The sequence below is a fragment of the Grampus griseus genome, assembly GCF_964374135.1.
Source record: "Grampus griseus genome assembly, chromosome: 10".
NCBI classification, from domain to species: domain Eukaryota; kingdom Metazoa; phylum Chordata; class Mammalia; order Artiodactyla; family Delphinidae; genus Grampus; species Grampus griseus.
In genome coordinates this window covers 73753629-73774981 of record NC_139004.1, presented here as the reverse complement: position 1 = coordinate 73774981, position 21353 = coordinate 73753629, and the positions used below count along the sequence as shown (strand labels likewise).

Sequence of the window (21353 nt, the reverse complement as noted above, 5' to 3'; positions counted from 1 at the left end):
ATGGTCCTGAACTAAAAGCGTAAGTAGTTGATTGTGCTAAGCTGCAGATAAATCAGATGAGCAGCTGTTCTTTATACCACCACAGAAATAATATACAAAAATTAATATCAGAGTCAGTGTAATATCTGTGCTGTCAGGAGAAAATATTGAAATGTGCGAGTTGTTCTGTGTTTAGTGACTATGAAAGTCACCCCATGAAATAAACTTTTCTCATTCTTAGAGTATTGTCTATTATATCTTATGTTGTCCCAAATTTAGCAATGTGGCAAACTTATTTTCTTTAATTTTAAATATATAGTGACATGTCATAAGAATGAAATCAAATTAATTTAATTTATGGCAAGGAGATAGTCTTATATATATCAAATAAATGTATTTCAGGACTACTTTTTCTTCCTGCCATTAACTGAACTGAGTTTGTCATACTTGTTATTCAGAAACTTAGGTATTCACCACTTTAGGTGAACCCCTGAGCTGGGTTAAGCACTACAGCTTACTGGTTCAGAGGGTAAACTACGGAATCAGACTGCCTGGGTTCAAATTCTGGCCCCACTATTTCCTGACTGACATGACCTTAGGTTAACACCCAGTGTCTGAATTTCCTCCTCTGTTAGATGGAGTTGTTAATCCTATCTATTTCATAAAATTGCTGTGAGGATCAAATGAGATAATACCTATCAAGGTTTTAACACAGAGTAAGTACTCAATAAATATCAGTTACTGCTATTATTATTGTTGTCATAGTTATTTGTAGGAGTTAGTTATTATTCCTTTGCTGCTTCTTATGGAACTCTCTAAATGCGGCTGAATTCCAAAATCAATTTTATTTTTTTAACTTGTGCTTTCATGGAATGTTACCTACCTAGAATAGTAGAAATAGGTTTACTGCTGCACAGGTACAGAAATGTATCTATTCCATTCGTGGATGGGGACATCTGGCTTCAGAAGCCCATCTGTTCCCCCTACCTCCACCCCACCATGTTCAGAGAGCTTTTAGAAGCCATTAGGCACATTCCCATTTATTCTTATTTGGGCCTGGGAAAGCAAAATGACATCATTGAAGTGAAAGCTCTGCCCTTTGAAAGCATCACAGCAAAGTTATGGGAGCTGAAATATCTTGAAGGAACCTTTTAGCTGCATCATTGCCATATCCCTTCCTGTCCCTGAGTCTGATTATGAAATTAGGAGACATGTACAGAGAAAGGGAACTGGGATCACCCAGTTTTGTATTGTACCCACTTCAAAGCAAGACTTGCATCCTTGCCCAACAGAGTCATTAGCAATTATGGTTTATAAGTCAGTTTACAGCAGTTACATGTATGAGTCAGAATGCTGTGCCATGATTTGCTATTATTCAATTTAAATTGGCTATTGAATGAAATATTTGGGAGTAAAAACTTGGTAATTAGTTTTCAATAGTAAAAACTAAGGAATTGGATATTCAGAGTGAGTTCTACTACCCTACAATTATTTTTAACTGAATTTTTTCATTTACTTTTCTGTCTATTCATGTCAGCAGTCCTTACTACTTCAAAAAGTTTCCACTGATTATTTTTCTGTTTTCTAACACTTAAAAATCATGTGAATGTGAATCTTTTATTTTAGTGTTCTTTTGTACTGCTTGTTTCATTGGATCTGTTTTATATAAACATGAGCAAACATGAAAGGGCCAGTCTATGTAGTCTATGTAAGAACTCGGTCACAAACCAAATAGGATTCTGTAACCATTTCTGTTCTCCAGAGACTGGAGTAAGTCATTGGGAATAAGGGGGTTAGGGACAGGTATAAAATACAATTATCAGTATAAAATTAAGAAAATGGAAATTTACCTGAATAGCAGGACTGTGATGCATAGAGAGTTATTTAAATGCCTCTAAAAGTAAATAGGCAGAGATCCATTCACTAGAGGCCTGAGTACAGGTGAAATTCTGGACGAATACTAATGAATGTATTATCAGGAGTATTTCTGCACCACTGTGAGTTTGTCTGGAGAACCTGTTAGTCCCCTTGCTTACTAATTCCTTTTTTGCTGTGAAATAATAAAGCCTGAATCATAGAACTAAATTTCACTTGCAAATTGCTGGAAGTCTTATTTCTCCAGTGAGATCAAATATGTCTTATGACATGTTTTTCCTTCCACTGTTCTCCCAGCTGTTTTTTCTTATTACTGAAATGGTGATGCATTGATATTGGTTCAATTACCAAAGTATCTGAGTACATTCAAGTTCATGGGGCATCACAGATAGGCTAAGTGACTGTGATTATTAGACAGGGTGTTTGATTTAAATTAAAGGAACACTTCCAAGAGATTATTTATAGAGGAAGACAGTTTAAAGAATTCCCATCACCCATGTCATTAATATTTTAGGACCCATTAAAATAAGGAATATGTGGAAAATAAGGACTATGTGCCTTTTATGTACAGGCATCATTGCTACGCTGTTTTCTTCAGTTGGGGTCAGCACTATGGGTCCACATTATGGCTGAGAAAACCTTAACGCCAAACCCATTAGGTAAGGAAGTAACAGAAGCCCTCTAAATGCAGTTCAAAAATGTGTACCAAATTCCAAATTGTAAGAAAATGAAAATGTTAAAAATGATTTTCATATTAGAATTACACGGTTGTTAACCACATAAGAAAAATACTTTGAGGTGATATTCAAAAAGAGAATTTCTATCAGATATAATGAAATTTTCTCCCTTTATAGAACAAAGGAAAAACATCAAGTTCCATTGGAGGCAAGTGTTTAAAGCTTGCATGGAATGAAGCTGTTTACCTATGTTTTGAAAAAGGTAGTAACTTAAAGATTTCTTGCGGAGGGGGAAATTCAGATTTCATATTTTTGTCAGGTATTGGCATCACTTTTTTCAGTTCTCTGATTAATGCTTGAGGTTTTATTATACACTCAGGGAAAATGACCACCTTGACCTAAGATGTACATGTGTAATTCCAATAATGAAAATAGAGGACTTCCCTAGTGGCACAGTGGTTAAGAATCCGCCTGCCAATGCAGGGGACACCGGTTCGATCCCTGGCCCGGGAAGATCCCACATGCCACGGAGCAACTAAGCCTGTGTACCACAACTACTGAGCCTGCGCTCTAGAGCCCACGAGCTACAACTATGGAGCCTGCACACCACAACTACTGAAGCCCACGCACCTAGAGCCTGTGCTTCACAACAAGAGAAGCCACTGCAATGAGAAGCCTGTGCACCTCAACGAAGAGTAGCCCCCGCTCGCCGCAACTAGAGAAAGCCCGCACACAGCAATGAAGACCCAAAAAGAAAATAGAAGTTATCCTTGCAAACTTAGTAACATTGAGATATAAATATATATATTCTATATCTCCGGGTCTCCAGGTCATTGCTAATACTTGCTATACAGCATTAGTTCCAGGAGATGTCTTGTTTTGTTTTGTTGTATCTGGAAATAGCAAACTTTGTTAACAGTATAAAACTTCCACAAGGAGGAGGATTCCACACATGAACTTTAATTACGCCATAGATGCTGTCTAGTCCAGTGACTGATAACCTGTGTTTTCTTACATATACCGCTTTGTTACTTGCTGGGTCTCCCAAACAGCCTTTGACTTTTTGTAAAATAAACCAGCCCCTTCTTACAGGTTGTTTCTCAGGAAAAAATTACAGTAATGAGAGTGCATGTGAAAGTACCTGTAAAGAGCATTATGCTGATTAGTACCTCACAAATGTTTTGTCTTTTACAGCCTGTCAACCAGGGTCGTCACTATCAGAAAGAAATGAATCCACCTTCTCCTTCTAACCCCCGGTAAGAATCATTAATAAGCTAAATTTTTTTTAAGATTATTTAGGAATTGACTGTGCATTTTTCTTGGTTTCATGAAATTGTTTTCCAAACTTCCAAAGGGCTTCCAAAGTTCTTTTCTATAGATGTTTTAATTCAGCCTACTTTTCTTAATCAGACTATGGTCTCATGGTTAATAGTGTAACTAGGTTTAAATAGCACTTCTGCCTTTTACTAGCTGTGGGACTTTGAGAAAATCATTTAAGTCAACGTAATTCAGGCATAATAATTACCTCGTAGTATTTTGGGGAGGATCATATGGACTAATAATACATGAAAAATCCTTAGCACAGTTCCTGTCACATAGCAAGCTCTCTTTAAGTGTTCATTTATTCAGTATTATTCTATTTTCATAGGTGTTTCATCTTAATAGGTCTTTGAAGTTTAGTACATTTTAGGCATGAATTTTTTTTGTATCACCTGGTGCCTTTACATTCATCAAGATAGCTAATATGAGTTCAAGTGGCCATTCTCTTTTTTCGTAATTTCAAAGTTCGTAATCTCAAAATTATTTTATTATTTCAAAAATGTCATTGACACGTGAGTCATTTGACAATATAGAAGAACCTTATTATATTAGGCTCATTAGAGATAAGTGAATCTGAATTCAAGTTTTGAAATATATGTAGTGTTATATGGCTTTCTAAAAATAGCTAAATAAGCTAGTTTATCAGTATAAGTCAATATCACTTTATTACTGTTTATTAAATACCAAGAATTTACTGAAAATCAGTCTATCTTGGGCTCCACCCACAGGATCTTAGTTATCATAAGATTATAATAACTAATTATCTAATTAGTTATTATAATAACTAATGCACCCCATTATCTAAATGCATCTCATTATCAAGCTCTCTCACCTGAGAGAGACAGGCAGAAGGAATTTGTTAAATAAGAATACAGGGCTGTATCGTGGAAGCCAAGGGCAGCCAGGCCTCAGGAGGGATCTGAAACTAGGAACTAGAAAGCAGAGAGGCAGGCAGGCAGTATCCTCACCCCATCTCTGTTTGCTTCTTCCTATCTGCTCAGTTCTTCTAAGCACCAGCTTTCTTTACTTCTCAGTCACATATAGCTGTCTTGAGTTTACATATTACATTTCAAAATACATGCTGAGGCTGACAGTCTATGTCTGAATCCCAGTTCCTACTTTCCAGGAGAAAGAATGTGATTGGCCTAGCTTGGGCCAAGTATCCACTTCTGGTCCAATCAGCAATGAAGAGCCAACCAACCAAGCCATGTAAAATTAACATGGCTACCAGGAAACCACATACGTGGTTTACAGGACTTTTAATGGGGTCCAGAATATTCATGACGTAGGTAGAGTAAGTGTTCTTTATTAGTAACCTCTTCTACATGTTTCTGGTCTATATACTTGATCTGGTCATTCTTGCATGTTACCTAGTAGGAGGAATTGTCACTGTCATAATAAATATGATAAGGAGTTGAAAACTGAGATTGTAATTTCAGTGTATATAAAAAGGTGTTTAAACGTTCTTCAAAATAGTTATCTCTTGATATGCGTATATGTCTCTTGCAATCTTGCAGCTCATCTAGATTTGACCAATAAACTCTTTATCTATATATGAATAAGCTTTCAAGGTAATTGGAAATCCAACTTTGGTCCAAATTATAACAGTCACGACTTGTAAGCTGAGTAAATGAAAGTGATGGAAAGTGATGTTAGAAAGTGGACCTAATTTTCATCCTACTTCTGCTACTAACCCAGTGTATGATCTCAGACAAGCCTCTCAAACTGTTCAGACCTAATAATAAGAACACCCTCATGTGTAAAGGAAACGATTTCAGTTACAACAAGCTCTCTGAGGTCACTTACAGATTTATGATTTTGTGACTTTGATGAGACTCATTATAGACTTTCCATATGAAAACCAGTTCCACTATTAAGGGGAACACTGCCCTATATAGGAAACATACCTCATATTATTCGATTAACTAATTAATGTTTAGATGTGGTAGTATTGGATTTTAAATCTCTTTTAAAATTTGATTCCCAAAGATAGAACATAAGAAAATTCACCAGCTAAACAGACAGCATATTTTATTTAACCAATTAAATGTTCATTCATTTATGAAAAATTAATCTACATTTTCACATAATAAAATTAAAAGCCAGATTTCAAAGCAAAAAATAAAATGCTGCCAACACCATTTTCCAGCAGGTTATCCACCAGTTTCCTAGAAAATTATTATATGGCTGTTCAGAAAATCTGCAGATTACATGGCTTAGCTCTTGGCTCGTAAATCCAGTAGCTTGGAGAATTGGCAGAAAGGCATTATTGGACCATAAATAAAGAAGATGATAAAATTATGAGGTCAGCATGGATCATCATATAAAAATGGGATAAACTGAATCATGTAATACATGTGATTTAATTTAAAATTGAGAGATATGATTCTTCTTAAGAGTTGTATTATATTTCTTATAAATAGTATCCCACGCTTTAGATCCTACAATACAGAACTTTAAAATTAAACTTTGAAGTTAAAAGATACTAATAATGACTATTGAAAAAATAAGAAATGAAAAGGTAAGTCTCTAAGTCTACCCCCTTGGATAAACAAGCATCTCGCCTGAACCTTGTTGAAAGTTTGGTGTGCAGAAGCTCTGAGCAACACATGAGAAGCAGGAAGGCTCTAGATTTCCTGAATTAAGTGTTGTTGTGATCAAAATAATGCAAACATGACGGGGATCGGGGACATGTGTGTGCAGGTCCTCCAAGAGGAGAGTATGATGGTGCCCTTTGGGAGGTGAAATGGCCACGTTAGCGTCAGTGAAATATCTGCAACTACTCCAGAGACCTAAGAACATAAGACTTGTAAATTATATGTACTCATACCCACATATGTACATATTTAGAGAGTCAGCTTTCAGTTAGCTTTATTAATATAACAGAATAACCAGTATCCCCAAGCTTTATTAATATAACAGAATAACCAATATGCCCAGTCTTTTATTTACATTTTATTCTGGAAAGATTTTTATTTCTGTACCATAATTACCTTCTTAGTTTTATATACTGATGAGTAAAGTTAAAGATAGTATGCAGTCCACGAAGCAGACAAATTTGTGTTTTGAAAAGTTATCTCTAGGGTAAAAATGGCTAAAACTCTGCATATATTCATATAGTGGTTTCCTTAGAGTAAAAGAGTTCACTTGCACTCATAGGGCAATGCTTGATATTGGACGGAGGGTGGGATACAATGTTAGTCATTTCCTGAGAAGTTTGCAATCTGGGGATTGAAATACACATGGTTCACCAAATCATATTCCCTTGTGTGTCTAGATTTGCAACAAAGCCATTTCCCCTTGCTTTGGTAGACATGGGGGACGGGGGTGATATTTCCCGCTATTTTTGCCTAACATTCTGATGGACACTTAGCATCTCAGTTGCTGGGGCCCTTGCTTCCATTGTTCACCCACACTGCGTCGTGGGGCACTGACAGCTTGTATGACAATGTGCAGAAATGGCTAACATAATCTAATACAATTTAAAGGAGTGTTGGGAGGAGGAAACAATTTCACAGTTCATTCATGTTGAGTAATGTTTCCTAGCATGTAAACTTACATGCTGCCAAACCGAGCAAAATGGATGCCGTTCACAGTCTTCAGTCATTTATTTTAAAATGCCGTCTATTGGTTTGCAGGGTTTAGAGCTGTCCCTTAGGCACATCTACGTATGTGTTCATGTAGATTCTTCAGAACAGCTCAAGATATTTTTGCTCAGGAACAGGTTTTATAAAGTAAGCTGTGATTACATTCTGGTTGTCTGTTCATATGGATGGACTCGATAACCAGTCTTGCGTTTCAAATGATGATTACGCTTGCTATTTTTATAACTCATTGGTAAATTAAGGGGGGAGGAGGGAAGGTGGTCAAAGGCTCTGTAAGGTTCCAAATGTTTATGGAAATAAACAATATAGAAAATAATTCTAGACTGACCAAACAGTCATGAACGGCATGGTTTTCTTTCTAACCTGTTTGCTTTATGATTTAACATTTATCCATAATTTTTTAAAATGTCCTGCAGATTGTGTTAGGGCTTGAATCCTTTGCAGCCTTGCCACATGTTTGTGTGATATGAACATACTTATAACTATCATTATCCGATAAATCCCTGTAGACTTTGACAGATGATTAATAATCACTGACCTCGATTCACACTGGCTCAGCCGGCCTGACCGAGGCGAGCTGGCCTGTCACTGTAACCTACAGGCACTGCTCTGGACTGATCACGGTGGCTTCATTTATCTTTTCTCTCCAACAGTCAGGAGATGAGCTTCTCTTCTATTGCTTAAGGTTTTTTTCCCCCACCAACACAAGAGAGAGAAAATGTATAAACAAAATTAAATACAGAACTTGTACGTCATTTTCATCTTCAAATGATTAAGTTCGGATGATTTTAAAACAAGTCATATTTTTAACAAATATTCCTCCTTAGACCAAAGCACAACAGAGGTTTTCCTGATTAACTGTGCACACAGTTTCTCTAAATGTAGTGTTGTTGTTTTCTACTACCTATATTTTGGCATTAAATCTTAATGATTTGTTTGTAAAACCAAAGGCATCAGTTTTTACTTTCATCATTTCTATTGTTAGGTTTACCGAGGAAAAGCTATCCATATTGGTGCCTCTCGTTTCATAATCCCCTTCCCACAAATTCACACCTGCTCATTGTAGGGGAGTGACTTTCCATACTCAGATTCCTCAGGTCTGATATAAGATCCTTGACTGAGGACCTGTCATGCTGTTTTCCAGGTTCCCTGGGGACAGAATGGTGTCTCTCCTCCCTGTGATGCTCAGCACAGCCTGGCTTGGGTAGGGGCTCCATCAGAATGTGAGCTGAGGGAGGGAGCAGGGAGGTATGCCCACATACCATGGAGAAATGAAAATCTTCATCCTAAATATTAACCAGTTAAGTTTCAAATATTTTCCTACATCCTTGCAAGAGTTTCCCCCTTCCTTTTCTGAAAATGGAAGGACAATGGTATTGCTTTATCCACTACCAGGATAAAATTGTGTTTTGTGAAAGGCCCTTGTTTGGACAGAGTTTAAATCTGATTTTCATGTATGTTCCACTCCCTGCCAACCCAGAGATCCATAGACACTGGTAACCATTAGAATGGCCCTAATCTTTAATACATAATATAATATGTATTATTTATACAATCTCTTTAATAATAGCTTCCAATACCTTCTATATTCTAATGACTCTCAAAATTATATGTCCAATCCTGACCCTCCTCTGAATTTCAGACTCATCTCTCCAAGCTGCCAATTTGACAGATATCCAATCCACTTGGATCTCTAATGTATACCTCAAATCCATTGCCAAACATAACTTGGTTTTCTCTCCCTCTACACACATCTGTTCTTTCTTCAGTTTTCTCCATCTCAAAAATGCCACCATCATCGCGCTTTTACTCAAGTCAGAAACCAAGAGCATTCCCTGGTTTCTCTCTCTAACCCACCCACGTCCAGCCTCGGAAAGTTGTACTGGTACACCCTCCAACCATAGCATATGCCAGGTCCAGCCAGTGCTGTCTCTTTACTGCTACAATCCTAGCCATGTTGCCATCATCCGTCACCCGAACAAATACCATAGCTTTCCACCTGCTTTCTCTGCTCCTTTGGCCCCTACAGTCTATTCTCCACTCAGCAACCAGAGTGGTATTGATACACTTAAACGGACCTGAAGCGTCCCCCTGTGTAAAACTTCCCAAAGGTTTCCCTCTGCTCTTAGGGTCAAGTCGTGCTCCTTATCCTGAATGCCCACCACTCAGACGGTGTTCTGTACCATTGTGCACCTTGCTCACTATGGATCAAATACCACCGTCCTGCCTCATTTTCTCAAATACTCCAGGCTTGGTTTCACCATAAGAGCTTTGCATGAGATGGCCCCTCCGCCTGGCATTCCCTACCCTAGAAAGGACATAGCAGCCTCTTCCTGTCTTTCAGGTCTCCATCTAAATGTCGTCTCCTCAGAGAGCCCCTTTCTTAGCATCCAACCTGAAGTAGCCCCAGGCAGACTCATTACATTATCTTTTTCGTTTTTACCATAGTACATTTCACTACCTGATATTTACTTGCTTGTTTCTTGTTGTCTACACACACACACACACACACACACACACACACACACACACCCCTCCAGAATATGCTAGAATGTAAACTTCATGAACATAGGACCTTTATCTCTCTTGCTCACTATATCCCTAGCTCCTCAAACAGTGCCAGGCACAAAGGAGACACTCAAGAAATGTGTGCTGAATTCATTAAATCTCACCTCACAAAAATGACTTTTCCTCATCTCTCTACACTAGCTACATCGTTGCGTACTTAACTGTTAGCTGGAACCCAGGAGCACCTGTATACTTTTCTCCCTTGAGGGTGTCTGGAACCTGGCCCTGTTCCCACTTGTAATAAATGAAATCTCTTTCATGAATTTGTTTTAAATGATCCCTCAGAAGATATGCACAATCTAAAGTGTCTGGCAAATGTATCATTTTAAAACTTTAGAGACTTTTGTATTGAATTTGAGAATTTTCTCTGTATTCTTACTGGAAGTTGCTTATCCGTATTTGCCTATTCATGCCCATTTCATGGAGTGAGGGTGCCAACGGCTAGAAATCTGCTTGGGTTGGCACTGCTGTCGAATGTGTACTTTACCCTCACCAATTAACAGAATCTGGATAAGCAAATGGAAATGAAGAAAAAGAAAAGTATATATGTATACAGAGAGAGAAAGAGAGAGGACGAATCTGAGCCTATGGTGCAGGTACCCTCTTGACCCAAGTGACTCCCTGCCCTTCATGCTTCTGGAGGGGTCCTCGGTTCAGTGGTCTAAACTTCACAACAGACTGTAAAAACACCTGTACAAAGAGACTCAGCTGGGCCCCTTTCCTCCCCAGTCTACAGCAAAGGCCAGGCTTTAGCCTGTCTAGCCCTGCCCCAGTGAAAACCCAAGCTAAAGTCACCCTTGGTAGCAAATGGAATCCCTGGGGAATCATCCTGCTTCTCACCTCTGACCACTCTGAACCTAGGCCCCCACCCTACACAACTTTAGGACCACCACTCTCCTTGGGTTTCAGAGGACCCAGCAATTACCAACAGGGTCAGACAGCTGGCAGTCCCTGCCCCATCCCTTCTCCTTCCTCCTCTGCTCTTGGCACTTGGCCTACCCAGCCCATTTTCAGTCCTGGTTTGATCATTTATTCTACCAGGGCCTATTAGCTCAAGAGTGCATACCTGCTCAAATCACCCTGCCCCAGGCCCTAAGTACTTGTCACCCCAGAGAACTGGGTACCACCCCTACCCACTGGACCACTATTTCTTTGTATTCACGCTCTCCACTTGTTCATTCTGGCCCTGGCTGCCTGGGCACCCGCCAGTCCCCTCTGCAGCTTCTCGATTGAGTTGCCTGCGTGCTCTCTGACCAGGTCTGTCAGGCCACTGGGGCTTAGCTCTTCCACCCGAGTCTCCTAATTTTCCAGCTGTACTCCATGAGAGAGTCTTCTGCCGTTAGGGCTGAGGATATACTCATCAATATTTTAGGTATTGTTATGTTTTCCAAAATTACAAATTCACAAAACCCATTTGCACAAGAGTTTCAGAACAACAGATTGCATCTTCTCCTCCCACCTCCCCCAGGCTTCTACGTTCGAAATGATGGGTCCCTGAAGAATCTTAGCACTTTTAACTAGCAAAATGTGGGGCTCCTGCGATTACCCAGGCCTCCCCATTCACTGTTATCCATCCATATGATGAACTCAGATTATCTTTGGCCCAGGGTCCCGTGGAAAGAAGGTAACTACTAAAACAGTTATTTACCATTCCAACTTTTTACAGTTTCAGCTTTTAATTAAAAGATTCAGCTTCCTCTTCTAGAGTAATGAGCACCTTTTAAAAAAAAATCGAAGTACTAATTCTAGTTTCTAACATTCACCTCTATTCTGTCTGAGGGGGAGAAGGGAGGAATGCAGGCTGAGGTCCAGGATAATGACGTGAACCTAAGATATGGAAGACCATGATTATGGTTAGATGGCCACAGCCAGTCACATCCGTAGACTCACTGCCTCACCACTCACTTTGTAACCTAACGCAGAATAGCTTCCCTGGTTGTTTAAACACGAAATGAATGAGAGTGTGTTGCAGTTCATACCTTCAGTAACACTTAGTGAGTATTTTGAAGCACCTACTATGTGCAAAGCACCGTGGAGAGATGACTTTAACATTCCCCCTGCGAGCTTGCAGTCTCCCAGCACAGGCAGTCCACACCCTGCATATCAACAAGGCTGTGTGTGAATGCTTTAAGAAAGGTGCCTCGGGGTGTGGGAGCATGGACCAAGCCTGGCACACAGAAATCACAGCCTTTTCCAAACCCAGTACCCACTCACAAACTCTGCTTTTGTTGGCAGTTGGTTCTACTTCTTCCCTATAATTCTTTTGTTTCTCTTGTTAATGAAAAACATTACATTCTGAAATTGATTAAAGTTAGAACACATAATTTTTCGCTCTAGCAATATATTATGTTTACCGGAGTTTACAGCTTCATATTTTGCTGTTCATTACCTCATAAAAACCCACTCGGTATAATAAATATCATACAAGTCAAACGTCCAGCCTAATTTTAAAATTTCTTGAAGGAGAAAAGGCAAACAACTTTTAGCTCATTTGATTGGATTAACACTAACATTATTGTTCTATTGACTCTTGTCCATTGATTTTTAAAAGCCTTTAGCTCCCTTGCCATTCAATAAAGACAAATCAGATGCACTTTGGTGCTTAGGACAAGAAAATGCTGTTGGGTATTGGGTGTATGCATGGAAGAAAATTATATATGTGCTGAAACAAGACTGGTTAGAAGGCAGTTTCTCATATTTCACGGTAAACGACTTGTGTGCTTTTGACTTTTGAGGCAATAGTGTCCTTTGTTTTATTATGTGAAAGCTTGGATTAGTAACAAGTGAAGCTAAATGGTGACTTGTAGATAATGAACTTTATGGCTTAAGATGAAAGGAAACTAGCTAGAATTTTACATATTCTCATGTTTTTCAGTTCTTAATTCTCTTTATTGGCAGGACTTATAGACTAATAAGCAACTGAATTAAAGCAAGAAATGAGGGGAGGGTAAAATATCTTCTGTTGAATTAATAGTGAACAGTTTTTAAACAGCAGAACCATTTGTATTATCAAAATAACAAGAAACCTGAGATCTGGCCTGGCCTGAGGTTAATCAAACTCATGATAAAAATGAAGCTCTCAGCTTCAATAAAATCACAGTGTGGCTTTCAATTAAGTAGTGATGTTTATGCTAATGAAGTCCTGTCTTTGAGGGGGGCAATTCATCCTAAACTACTGGATGAATGGCTTTTTTTTTTTTTTTCCATATCTTTTTCTGTACATCAAGGGTTTGGAGGTAGAAAGAGAGAATCTATTCACTGGCCACTAGTATTGCAAGAAAATTCCATTTTGGGTCAGTGTTTTGACTTGGTGAAGGGTGCAATTACTTTGTATTTTACCATTTGCCCTCTTCCGACCTTTTTCACAGTACTTTTATTGAAACCTGAAATTGCCTTCATTTTGGAAATACTATCAAGTCACATTAAGAATCCAGAAAGTTTTGGTTTCTCCTGCTGAAATAATGGAAGAAATGGGAAACAAACAAGAACACCACCCTTGTGGCATTCTCTAAATTTGCTTGTGATATTTTAAATTTCAGTGCTAGCCAAAAAGAAACATACAGCAAGGCATACCGTAAATGAAGATATTATGTATTAGAGAAGGAATGAATCTGTCACTTTGACGGATTGTGAGGCAAAGAGCAGATTAACAGATTACTCATAGTCAGAAGGCAGCTCAGCTTGAAAAATGTGCAGGAAATGATAAGTGCGGGTTTGTGCTGATTTAATGATATTTTTAAACTACAATAACACTGTGGTGGTATAATATAATAAAGCACTTTGCTTGCATTTTTAAATCATCAACATATTTCCAGTTTGACCTTAAGAAACATTTTGGACCATTCTCTATTAAAATATGTAGCTTTCAAATTAGAAAAAAAAGTACCATCTAAAATATCACAGCAACGACCTTACAGGAAATATTGTTGGCTTTTAAAATCAGTTATTTCCTAAACTAGCATTTATGATACAAATTTTAATTACGTTTCAAGCACCCTAACAGCACATGTACTTTCTCTTTGGGCATTTAAATCACTTACAACAAGAAATTGTTATCTTCTAACAACCATTTCCAGTGAAATGCTTCATAGATGGCACTGATATGCCTTCATATTTCCATTAAAGGTTTTTAGTTTTGTAGTTAAGATCATGGAGTACTTATGAATAAAACTATTATATCTACCCACAGATAGTAGATAAAAGTAGTTCAAATTTGAATTGAGTACTCTGAGTCATAGCAATACATAAGATAAATAACTTGCTTTATTTTATATTATTACAAATATGTGTCAGAAAGCAAAACTTTTTACGAGGTTTATATTTTTATATAAAATAAAATTGGAATTTGAATATCTTACTCTTAGTTAATTTGACAGTGATGGACTGCCATTGTCAAGAATTTGCAGAGTAAAATTTCTATAATGCACTTAAATGGTTTTTACTCTAGCATCTTCATATTCAAAATCTAATGTAAGGCTTCACTTGTTTCATATTATCTTCTCTCAGCTCACCAATGATAGCTTTTTTTACATAATTAGGTACAGTGTAACTTGTAAGGGAGTAAAATATATTTTCTATCTGAACACTTGTATCTAACCCAAGTGCAAATAAATATACCAATATTGCATGCCCAGGGCTTGAATCCCAGATATGATTATGGCTCACGTTATGTTTTACATATATAGTGAAGACTTTCATTCATCATGTTTTGTACATTTCCCCTCTTCTAATGTTAATACTCTCAACTTGGGGTAAATAAAAAAGCTAATGTAAAAATGTAGTCAGTATTCTTCTTGAAAGAAATTCTGAAATGTATTGAGCAAAAGTTGTTTGCATGATTTCTGGTCTCCTTGCATATTTATGGTCTGCAGTAGTTACTAACACAATTTGCCAGATAGTCCCAGCTGTTTCAACCCCAAGCACATTGTTGGATTGCATTTCTAAGTCCACTTGGTTTTGTGTGGACCCAATTAGCCCAACTAGTTCTAGCCAATGAATTGTGAGAAAGATGGCTTATGTTGTTACTTGGGTGGAACATTTAATTGCAGGAATGAAACCCTCCAGAGTTCTCTTTTCCTCTGACACCTACCAGGAACATTCAAGATGGTGGTTGTTTTGTCAGCCTGGGTGCTGAATGACCATGATAAACAGAGTTCTCCTGCTCATCTGTTATGGACATTTAACACGAGCAAAAAATAAGCCTTTGTTGTTTTTAAGCCACTGAGATTTGGGGATTGCTTGTTAGCATATACTTTCATATTTGAAGATTTAGAAATTGGTTAAAATTGTTGAGCTCAGTATGTGACTCATTGGCATATAGTAGAATAAGTGGTTTTAGGAAGCGATATAGTATTCTGGTTAAAAGCACAGTCAATGGAATTAAAATGCCAGATCTGTATCCTTTATTTCTCTAAACCTCAATTAGTTTATCTAAAATAGAGGTTATATTTTACTACCTACTTTACAGTGTCATTGTAAGGATTAAATGAGATAATATGTGTCAAGAGTTTGGTGCAGGGACTGGCACATGTATTTTCATTAAATGGTAGAAAGTGGTGGTAAGGATATCATTAGGAATGTTAGGAATAAAGTTTCCCAAAAAATATCACACTTTGAGAGAATCAGACACTCCTAGAGAGTTTGGAGATTATCAAGACGATTTAACCCAACATCTCTTCAAGAGTCATCTCTGCACATTTTTGCCAAGGAAGCAGGCTCAGTGCAACATAAGGCAGTGTTTTTCATTACTGAGCATTCCTTATACTGAGCTGACATAGGCTTCCCTATAACTTCTCCCCACATGATACCCCTTGAAATTTTTGAATGTTGCTTTTTTGTTGTTTAATTTTCTCCTCCAGCCTCTAACTTTTCCAGTCTCAAGCCCACTTTGCCATTCCTGATCCTGGCATAGTCTTAATTGCCTTCCTTTGGGCGTCTTTGAGTTTTTCAAATTGAGATCCTCTAAATTGAATAAAATCACCGAGTAGTCCGGACTACAGTTTGGCCATTGACTAGAACACTGTGTGTATTACTGTAGCTTGAATCATTTTTTTAGTCCCCATATCCCTCTAGTGGCTTATCTTTGGCTTTTGGTCACCTAAAACTATCACCGTCTTTCTCCTGGACCATTGATGCAGCCTCCTAAGTAGAATCCCAGCATCCACATGTGCTTTTTCACCACAACCCATACCCATTCCCTACAGAGTGGTCAGAGTAACCTTTTCTAAACACACATCTGACTGTGACACCCCCGTATTAAATCCCTTCAACGACTTTCCATTGCTCATAGGGTAAAAATCAAACTCGTTCAATGGCCTGCGAGGCTTGAGCGGCTTGGCCCATGCCTGCTGGGCCAGTCTGATTTCGTACCATTTTCCTTCTGGAGATTTGTGCTTTAGATACACTGGCCTCCTTTCCTTTTCTCAAATGTGCCTGCCTCAGGGCCTTTGCCTACTGTTCCCTCTTCCTAGAATGCTTTCTCCTACCTTGCCTTCCACCTTGACTGGTTAATACCTGTTCATGCATTAGATTTTCTTTCAAGTGACACTTCCCCTAGGGAACCTTCAAGTCCCTATCCCTGTGTTCTCATAGCACCTTTTAACTTCACAAAACTTATACATTTTTGTGTGATTATCTGACTGATTTTGGTCTCAGGCTCCACCCTGTAAGCTCTAAGAAGGCAGTAACTCTATTTTTGCTCACCATTGCATTTCATGCTAGGATCTGACACAAAACTGGATCTTGGTAAATACTTGTGAAAGAGATATTGCTGTCTGAACCACTTTTCTTGACTATCAAAATCATGCTGAATCTCAAATCTGTCATCTAACCTATTCTCTCTCTCGGCTCAAGGTCTTCCATAAATTTGAAAAGTATGTTCACCGTCCCTGCAGAACATTTATTACAGATATATGTAACATATGTACAAAATATGTACAAAAATAGATCATAGCTGAATATAAAGTCCTTTGGTCCGCCATTAATGATCTTCCACCAGGTTAATATTGATCAACAGCTGATATAACGTGATATGATTATAGGGAAGGAAAAAATCCTTTTTTCTTCTACCCTCATAGATTCTGCCCTGAAAATTAAACTGACAAAAGACAGATTTACAAAAGGAAAGCATACAAATTTTATTTATGTGTGCAGTGCACATACACAGGGGAGAAACTCAGTGATGAGTAACTCAAACGGGTGGTTAGAACTTGGAGCTTTTATGTATATATATCATCTTAACAAAGAACAGTAAATTTGAAGACGAGTGACAAGACAAAGGAAAAGGGGTTTAGGCTTTTAGGAATGGCAAAATGGGAGGGTACATATATGGGGGAAAATAATGGAAGATAAGGCTTTGTTTTAGTAAAGTTTGTTACGTAGATTCTTCTCAGTGCTCTCTCTGGCCTGATAAGAGTCTCTGGTGATGAAGTCATACCCTGTACCAGCAAGGGCACCTTCCTCACAGTAAATTTCATGTCCTACTTTTAAGTAGAAAGGGGGAGATCAGAGAACCCTTCCTGAGTCTGTTGTTTCTCAAATGTCTTGAGCTCAAAATAATCAAAATGCCAAAACAACATCTTTTGGGTGGTATGTTTGGAACCCCTACATGATGAATCTAAATTATTTAAATTTACAAACAGGCCAATATTGTCATGCTGTTAATACATGATAATTCATTCACTAGCATATGATTTCTGGGATGTTATGATTCACACTCATGTGCAGCTATCCCACATCCTTTGTCCATGGCAGACACTGCTAGTGGGTCACAATCCTCTTGCCCCTGGGCCCCATCATAAACTTAAAATCCTTCTTAGTAAGGTACTCCAGACAATACCATCACTCACAATTAGCATGGGATTTATGATCCATTTGTCTTCTTTGAACTAGAATTTCCATTATTCCTTTAGTCAGCTAGATTATCGAGTGGAATTTATTCCTAGCCTTACCTAACTCTGAAATTATCACCTTACCAATATCTCGTACTCTAAAAGTCATCCTCCATCTTCTGTAAAACCTTCCTTGACTGAAGTTAGATTAGGACTGCTTCTTCTCCACAGCCCTGACTCTGTTCTCCACATCAACCATGATTAAAATCCTACAACATTAAATGACAAGCATGATATATATATTTTTAATTATTTATTTATTTTTTGGCTATGTTGGGTCTTCGTTGCTGTACGCGGGCCTTCTCTAGTTGCGGCGAGTGGGGGCGACTCTTCCTTGCAGTGCATGGGCTTCTCATTGCGGTGGCTTCTCTTGTTGTGGAGCACGGGCTCTAGGCGCGCGGGCTTCAGTAGTTGTGGCTCGCAGGCTCTAGAGCGCAGGCTTAGTAGTTGTGGCACAGGCTTAGTTGCTCCACGGCCTGTGGGATCTTCCCAGATCAGGCCTCGAACCCGTGTCCCCTGCATTGGCAGGCGGATTCTTATTCTATATTTTTAAATTAATTAACATGAGTTCTGCCTGTAATAATGGCACACTTGGTTGTTTCACACTGAACTTCCTTCTGAGAACAACCAGAAAAGCCAGACAAAATATGAGAATCATCTGATTGAAGCCGTTGGAGAACTTCCAAGGCAGTGAGAATTTACGGAGCCTTGCTCCAAAAGAGAAGGGAAGCCAGGAAAGGCAGCCTGCATGTTATGACACTTTTCTCAGGAAAATTCCACTTCAGAAAGTAGTAGCTGAGAGGCTGAGGAGCTGAACATAGCCTTCAACAGCCTCATGGGCTTGGGGGACAAAACTTGGAATTCAGGACCTATGAAGAGAAGAGGCCATAGTAAGCTCCAAAGTGCTACACCCTAGATCGCAAAATTAACCAGAAATAGACCAGCTCTCTGGAAGACTCAATACACATTTATTTTGAACCATTCTACTTGCTGATAGCCCTCTGACCCTACCCTAGTTGCCTGCCAGAAGCAAAGCAATCACATCTAGAGGAAGAAAACAATTGAAATAGAATGTGAGCCCCATGTATAATTTAAAATTTTCTAGTAACCCATTTAAAAATTTTAAAACAGGTAAAATTAATTTTAATAATGTATTTTATTTAACCCAGTATATTCAAAATATTATCTTTCAGCATGTAATTGTAGAGGAAATCGTTTTCACTACCAGCTTAGGTTTGAGTGATGGGATCAGGCAGCTGTGAATTAACTGACAGCAGATTAACAGGAGAAAAGGTTTATTACACATGCATGTAGAAGCATTCAATAAGGAATGGCTCTCTGAACGGCCAGGGGTAAGGGTTTATATAGCAGCTTAATAAGGGGGGATTCGGGAGTGAGTAGGGCTTCATGGGGAAAGGATTGAAGGATCTGATAAGGCTTTGTTTACACAGTTTTAGTCGCTTGAGGTCAGTTGCCTCTTGACTGGAGACTTTCCCAGAGTTGGGGGTTTGTAGCAGCTGATTCTTGAAAAGCTCTGCTTTAGTCACGTAAGGGAAATTCAGATAAGATTTATTTCTGCATCTGTCCATATGTTTTCAATTTAAAGCAGTCTTTATGCCATTCTGGTTGTTTGTTGTTCCCTTCACAATCAGTATAAAATATTGTATTAATGAAATACCTTACATTCTTTATTTCATATTAAGTCCTTGAAATCCAGTGTGTCTCTATGACATAAATCACAGCAAGATCCTTTTTGACCCACCTCCTAGAGAAATGGAAATAAAAGCAAAAATAAACAAATGGGACCTAATGAAACTTCAAAGCTTTTGCACAGCAAAGGAAACCATAAACAAGATGAAAAGACAACCCTCAGAATGGGAGAAAATATTTGCAAATGAAGCAACTGACAGAGGCTTAACCTCCAAAATTTACAAGCAGCTCATGCAGCTCAATAACAAAAAAACAAACAACCCAATCCAAAAATGGGCAGAAGACCTTAATAGACATTTCTCCAAAGAAGATAAACAGATTGCCAACAAACACATGAAAGGATGCTCAACATCACTAATCATTAGAGAAATGCAAATCAAAACTACAATGAGGGGCTTCCCTGGTGGCGCAGTGGTTGAGAGTCCGCCTGCCGAAGCAGGGGACACGGGTTCGTGCCCCAGTCCGAGAAGATCCCACGTGCCGCGGAGGGGCTGGGCCCATGAGCCATGGCCGCTGAGCCTGCGCGTCCGGAGCCTGTGCTCCGCAACGGGAGAGGCCACAACAGTGAGAGGCCCGCGTACCAAAAAAAAAAAAAAAAAACTACAATGAGGTATCACCTCACACCAGTCAGAATGGCCATCATCAAAAAACCTACAAACAATAAATGCTGGAGAGGGTGTGGAGAAAAGGGAACCCTCTTGCGCTGTTGGTGGGAATGTAAATTGATACAGCCACTATGGAGAACAGTATGGAGGTTCCTAAAACTAAAAATAGAACTACCATATGACCCAGCAATGGCTCTCTGAACAGCCAGGGGTAAGGGTTTATATAGCAGCTTAATAAGGGGCAATTCGGGAGTGAGTAGGGCTTCATTGGGAAAGGATTGAAGGATCTGATAAGGCTTTGTTTACACAGTTTTAGTCGCTTGAGGTCAGTTGCCTCCCACTACTGGGCATATACCCTGAGAAAACCGTAATTCAAAAAGAATCATGTACCACAATGTTCCTTGCAGCACTCTTCACGATAACCAGGACATGGAAGCAACCTAAGTGTCCATCAACAGATGAATGGATAAAGAAGATGTGGCACATACATACAATGGAATATTACTCAGCCATAAAAAGAAACGAAATTGTGTTATTTATAGTGAGGTGGATGGACCTAGAGACTGTCATACAGAGTGAAATAAGTCAGAAAGAGAAAAACAAATACCGTATGCTAACACATATATATGGAATCTGAAAAAAAAAATGGTTATGAAGAACCTAGGGGCAGGACAGGAATAAAGACGCAGATGTAGAGAATGGACTTGAGGACATGGGGAAGGGTAAGCTGGGACGAAGTGAGAGAGTGGCATGGACATATATACACTACCAAATGTAAAACCGATAGCTAGTGGGAAACAGCCACATAGCACAGGGAGATCAGCTCAGTTTTTTGTGACCACCTAGAGGGGTGGGATAGGGAGGGTGGGAGGGAGATGCAAGAGGGAGGAGATATGGGGATTTATGTATATGTATAGCTGATTCACTTTGTTATAAAGCAGAAACTAACACAGCATTGTTAAGCAATTATACTCCAATAAAGATGTAAAAAAAAATAATGTAGGATCCACAATAAAAAATAAATAAAAAATAAAATGGCTTAGAAATGTTAAAAGAAAAAAAGAAATCCAGTGTGTGTTTTATATTCACAGCACATTTCAGTTCAGACTAGCTCCATTTCGAGTG

General features: G+C 38.7%; 1 protein-coding gene across 1 annotated transcript in view; it reads left to right on the top strand.

The window, feature by feature from the left end:
- The window catches only part of CFAP20DC (CFAP20 domain containing), a 266609-nt gene that overhangs the window by 212006 nt on the left and 33250 nt on the right, over positions 1-21353 (top strand). Inside the window, exon 15 of the mRNA XM_082663225.1 lies at positions 3726-3787. Coding sequence (XP_082519351.1) covers positions 3726-3787 — 62 coding nt within the window. The remainder of the gene's footprint in view (positions 1-3725; positions 3788-21353) is intronic.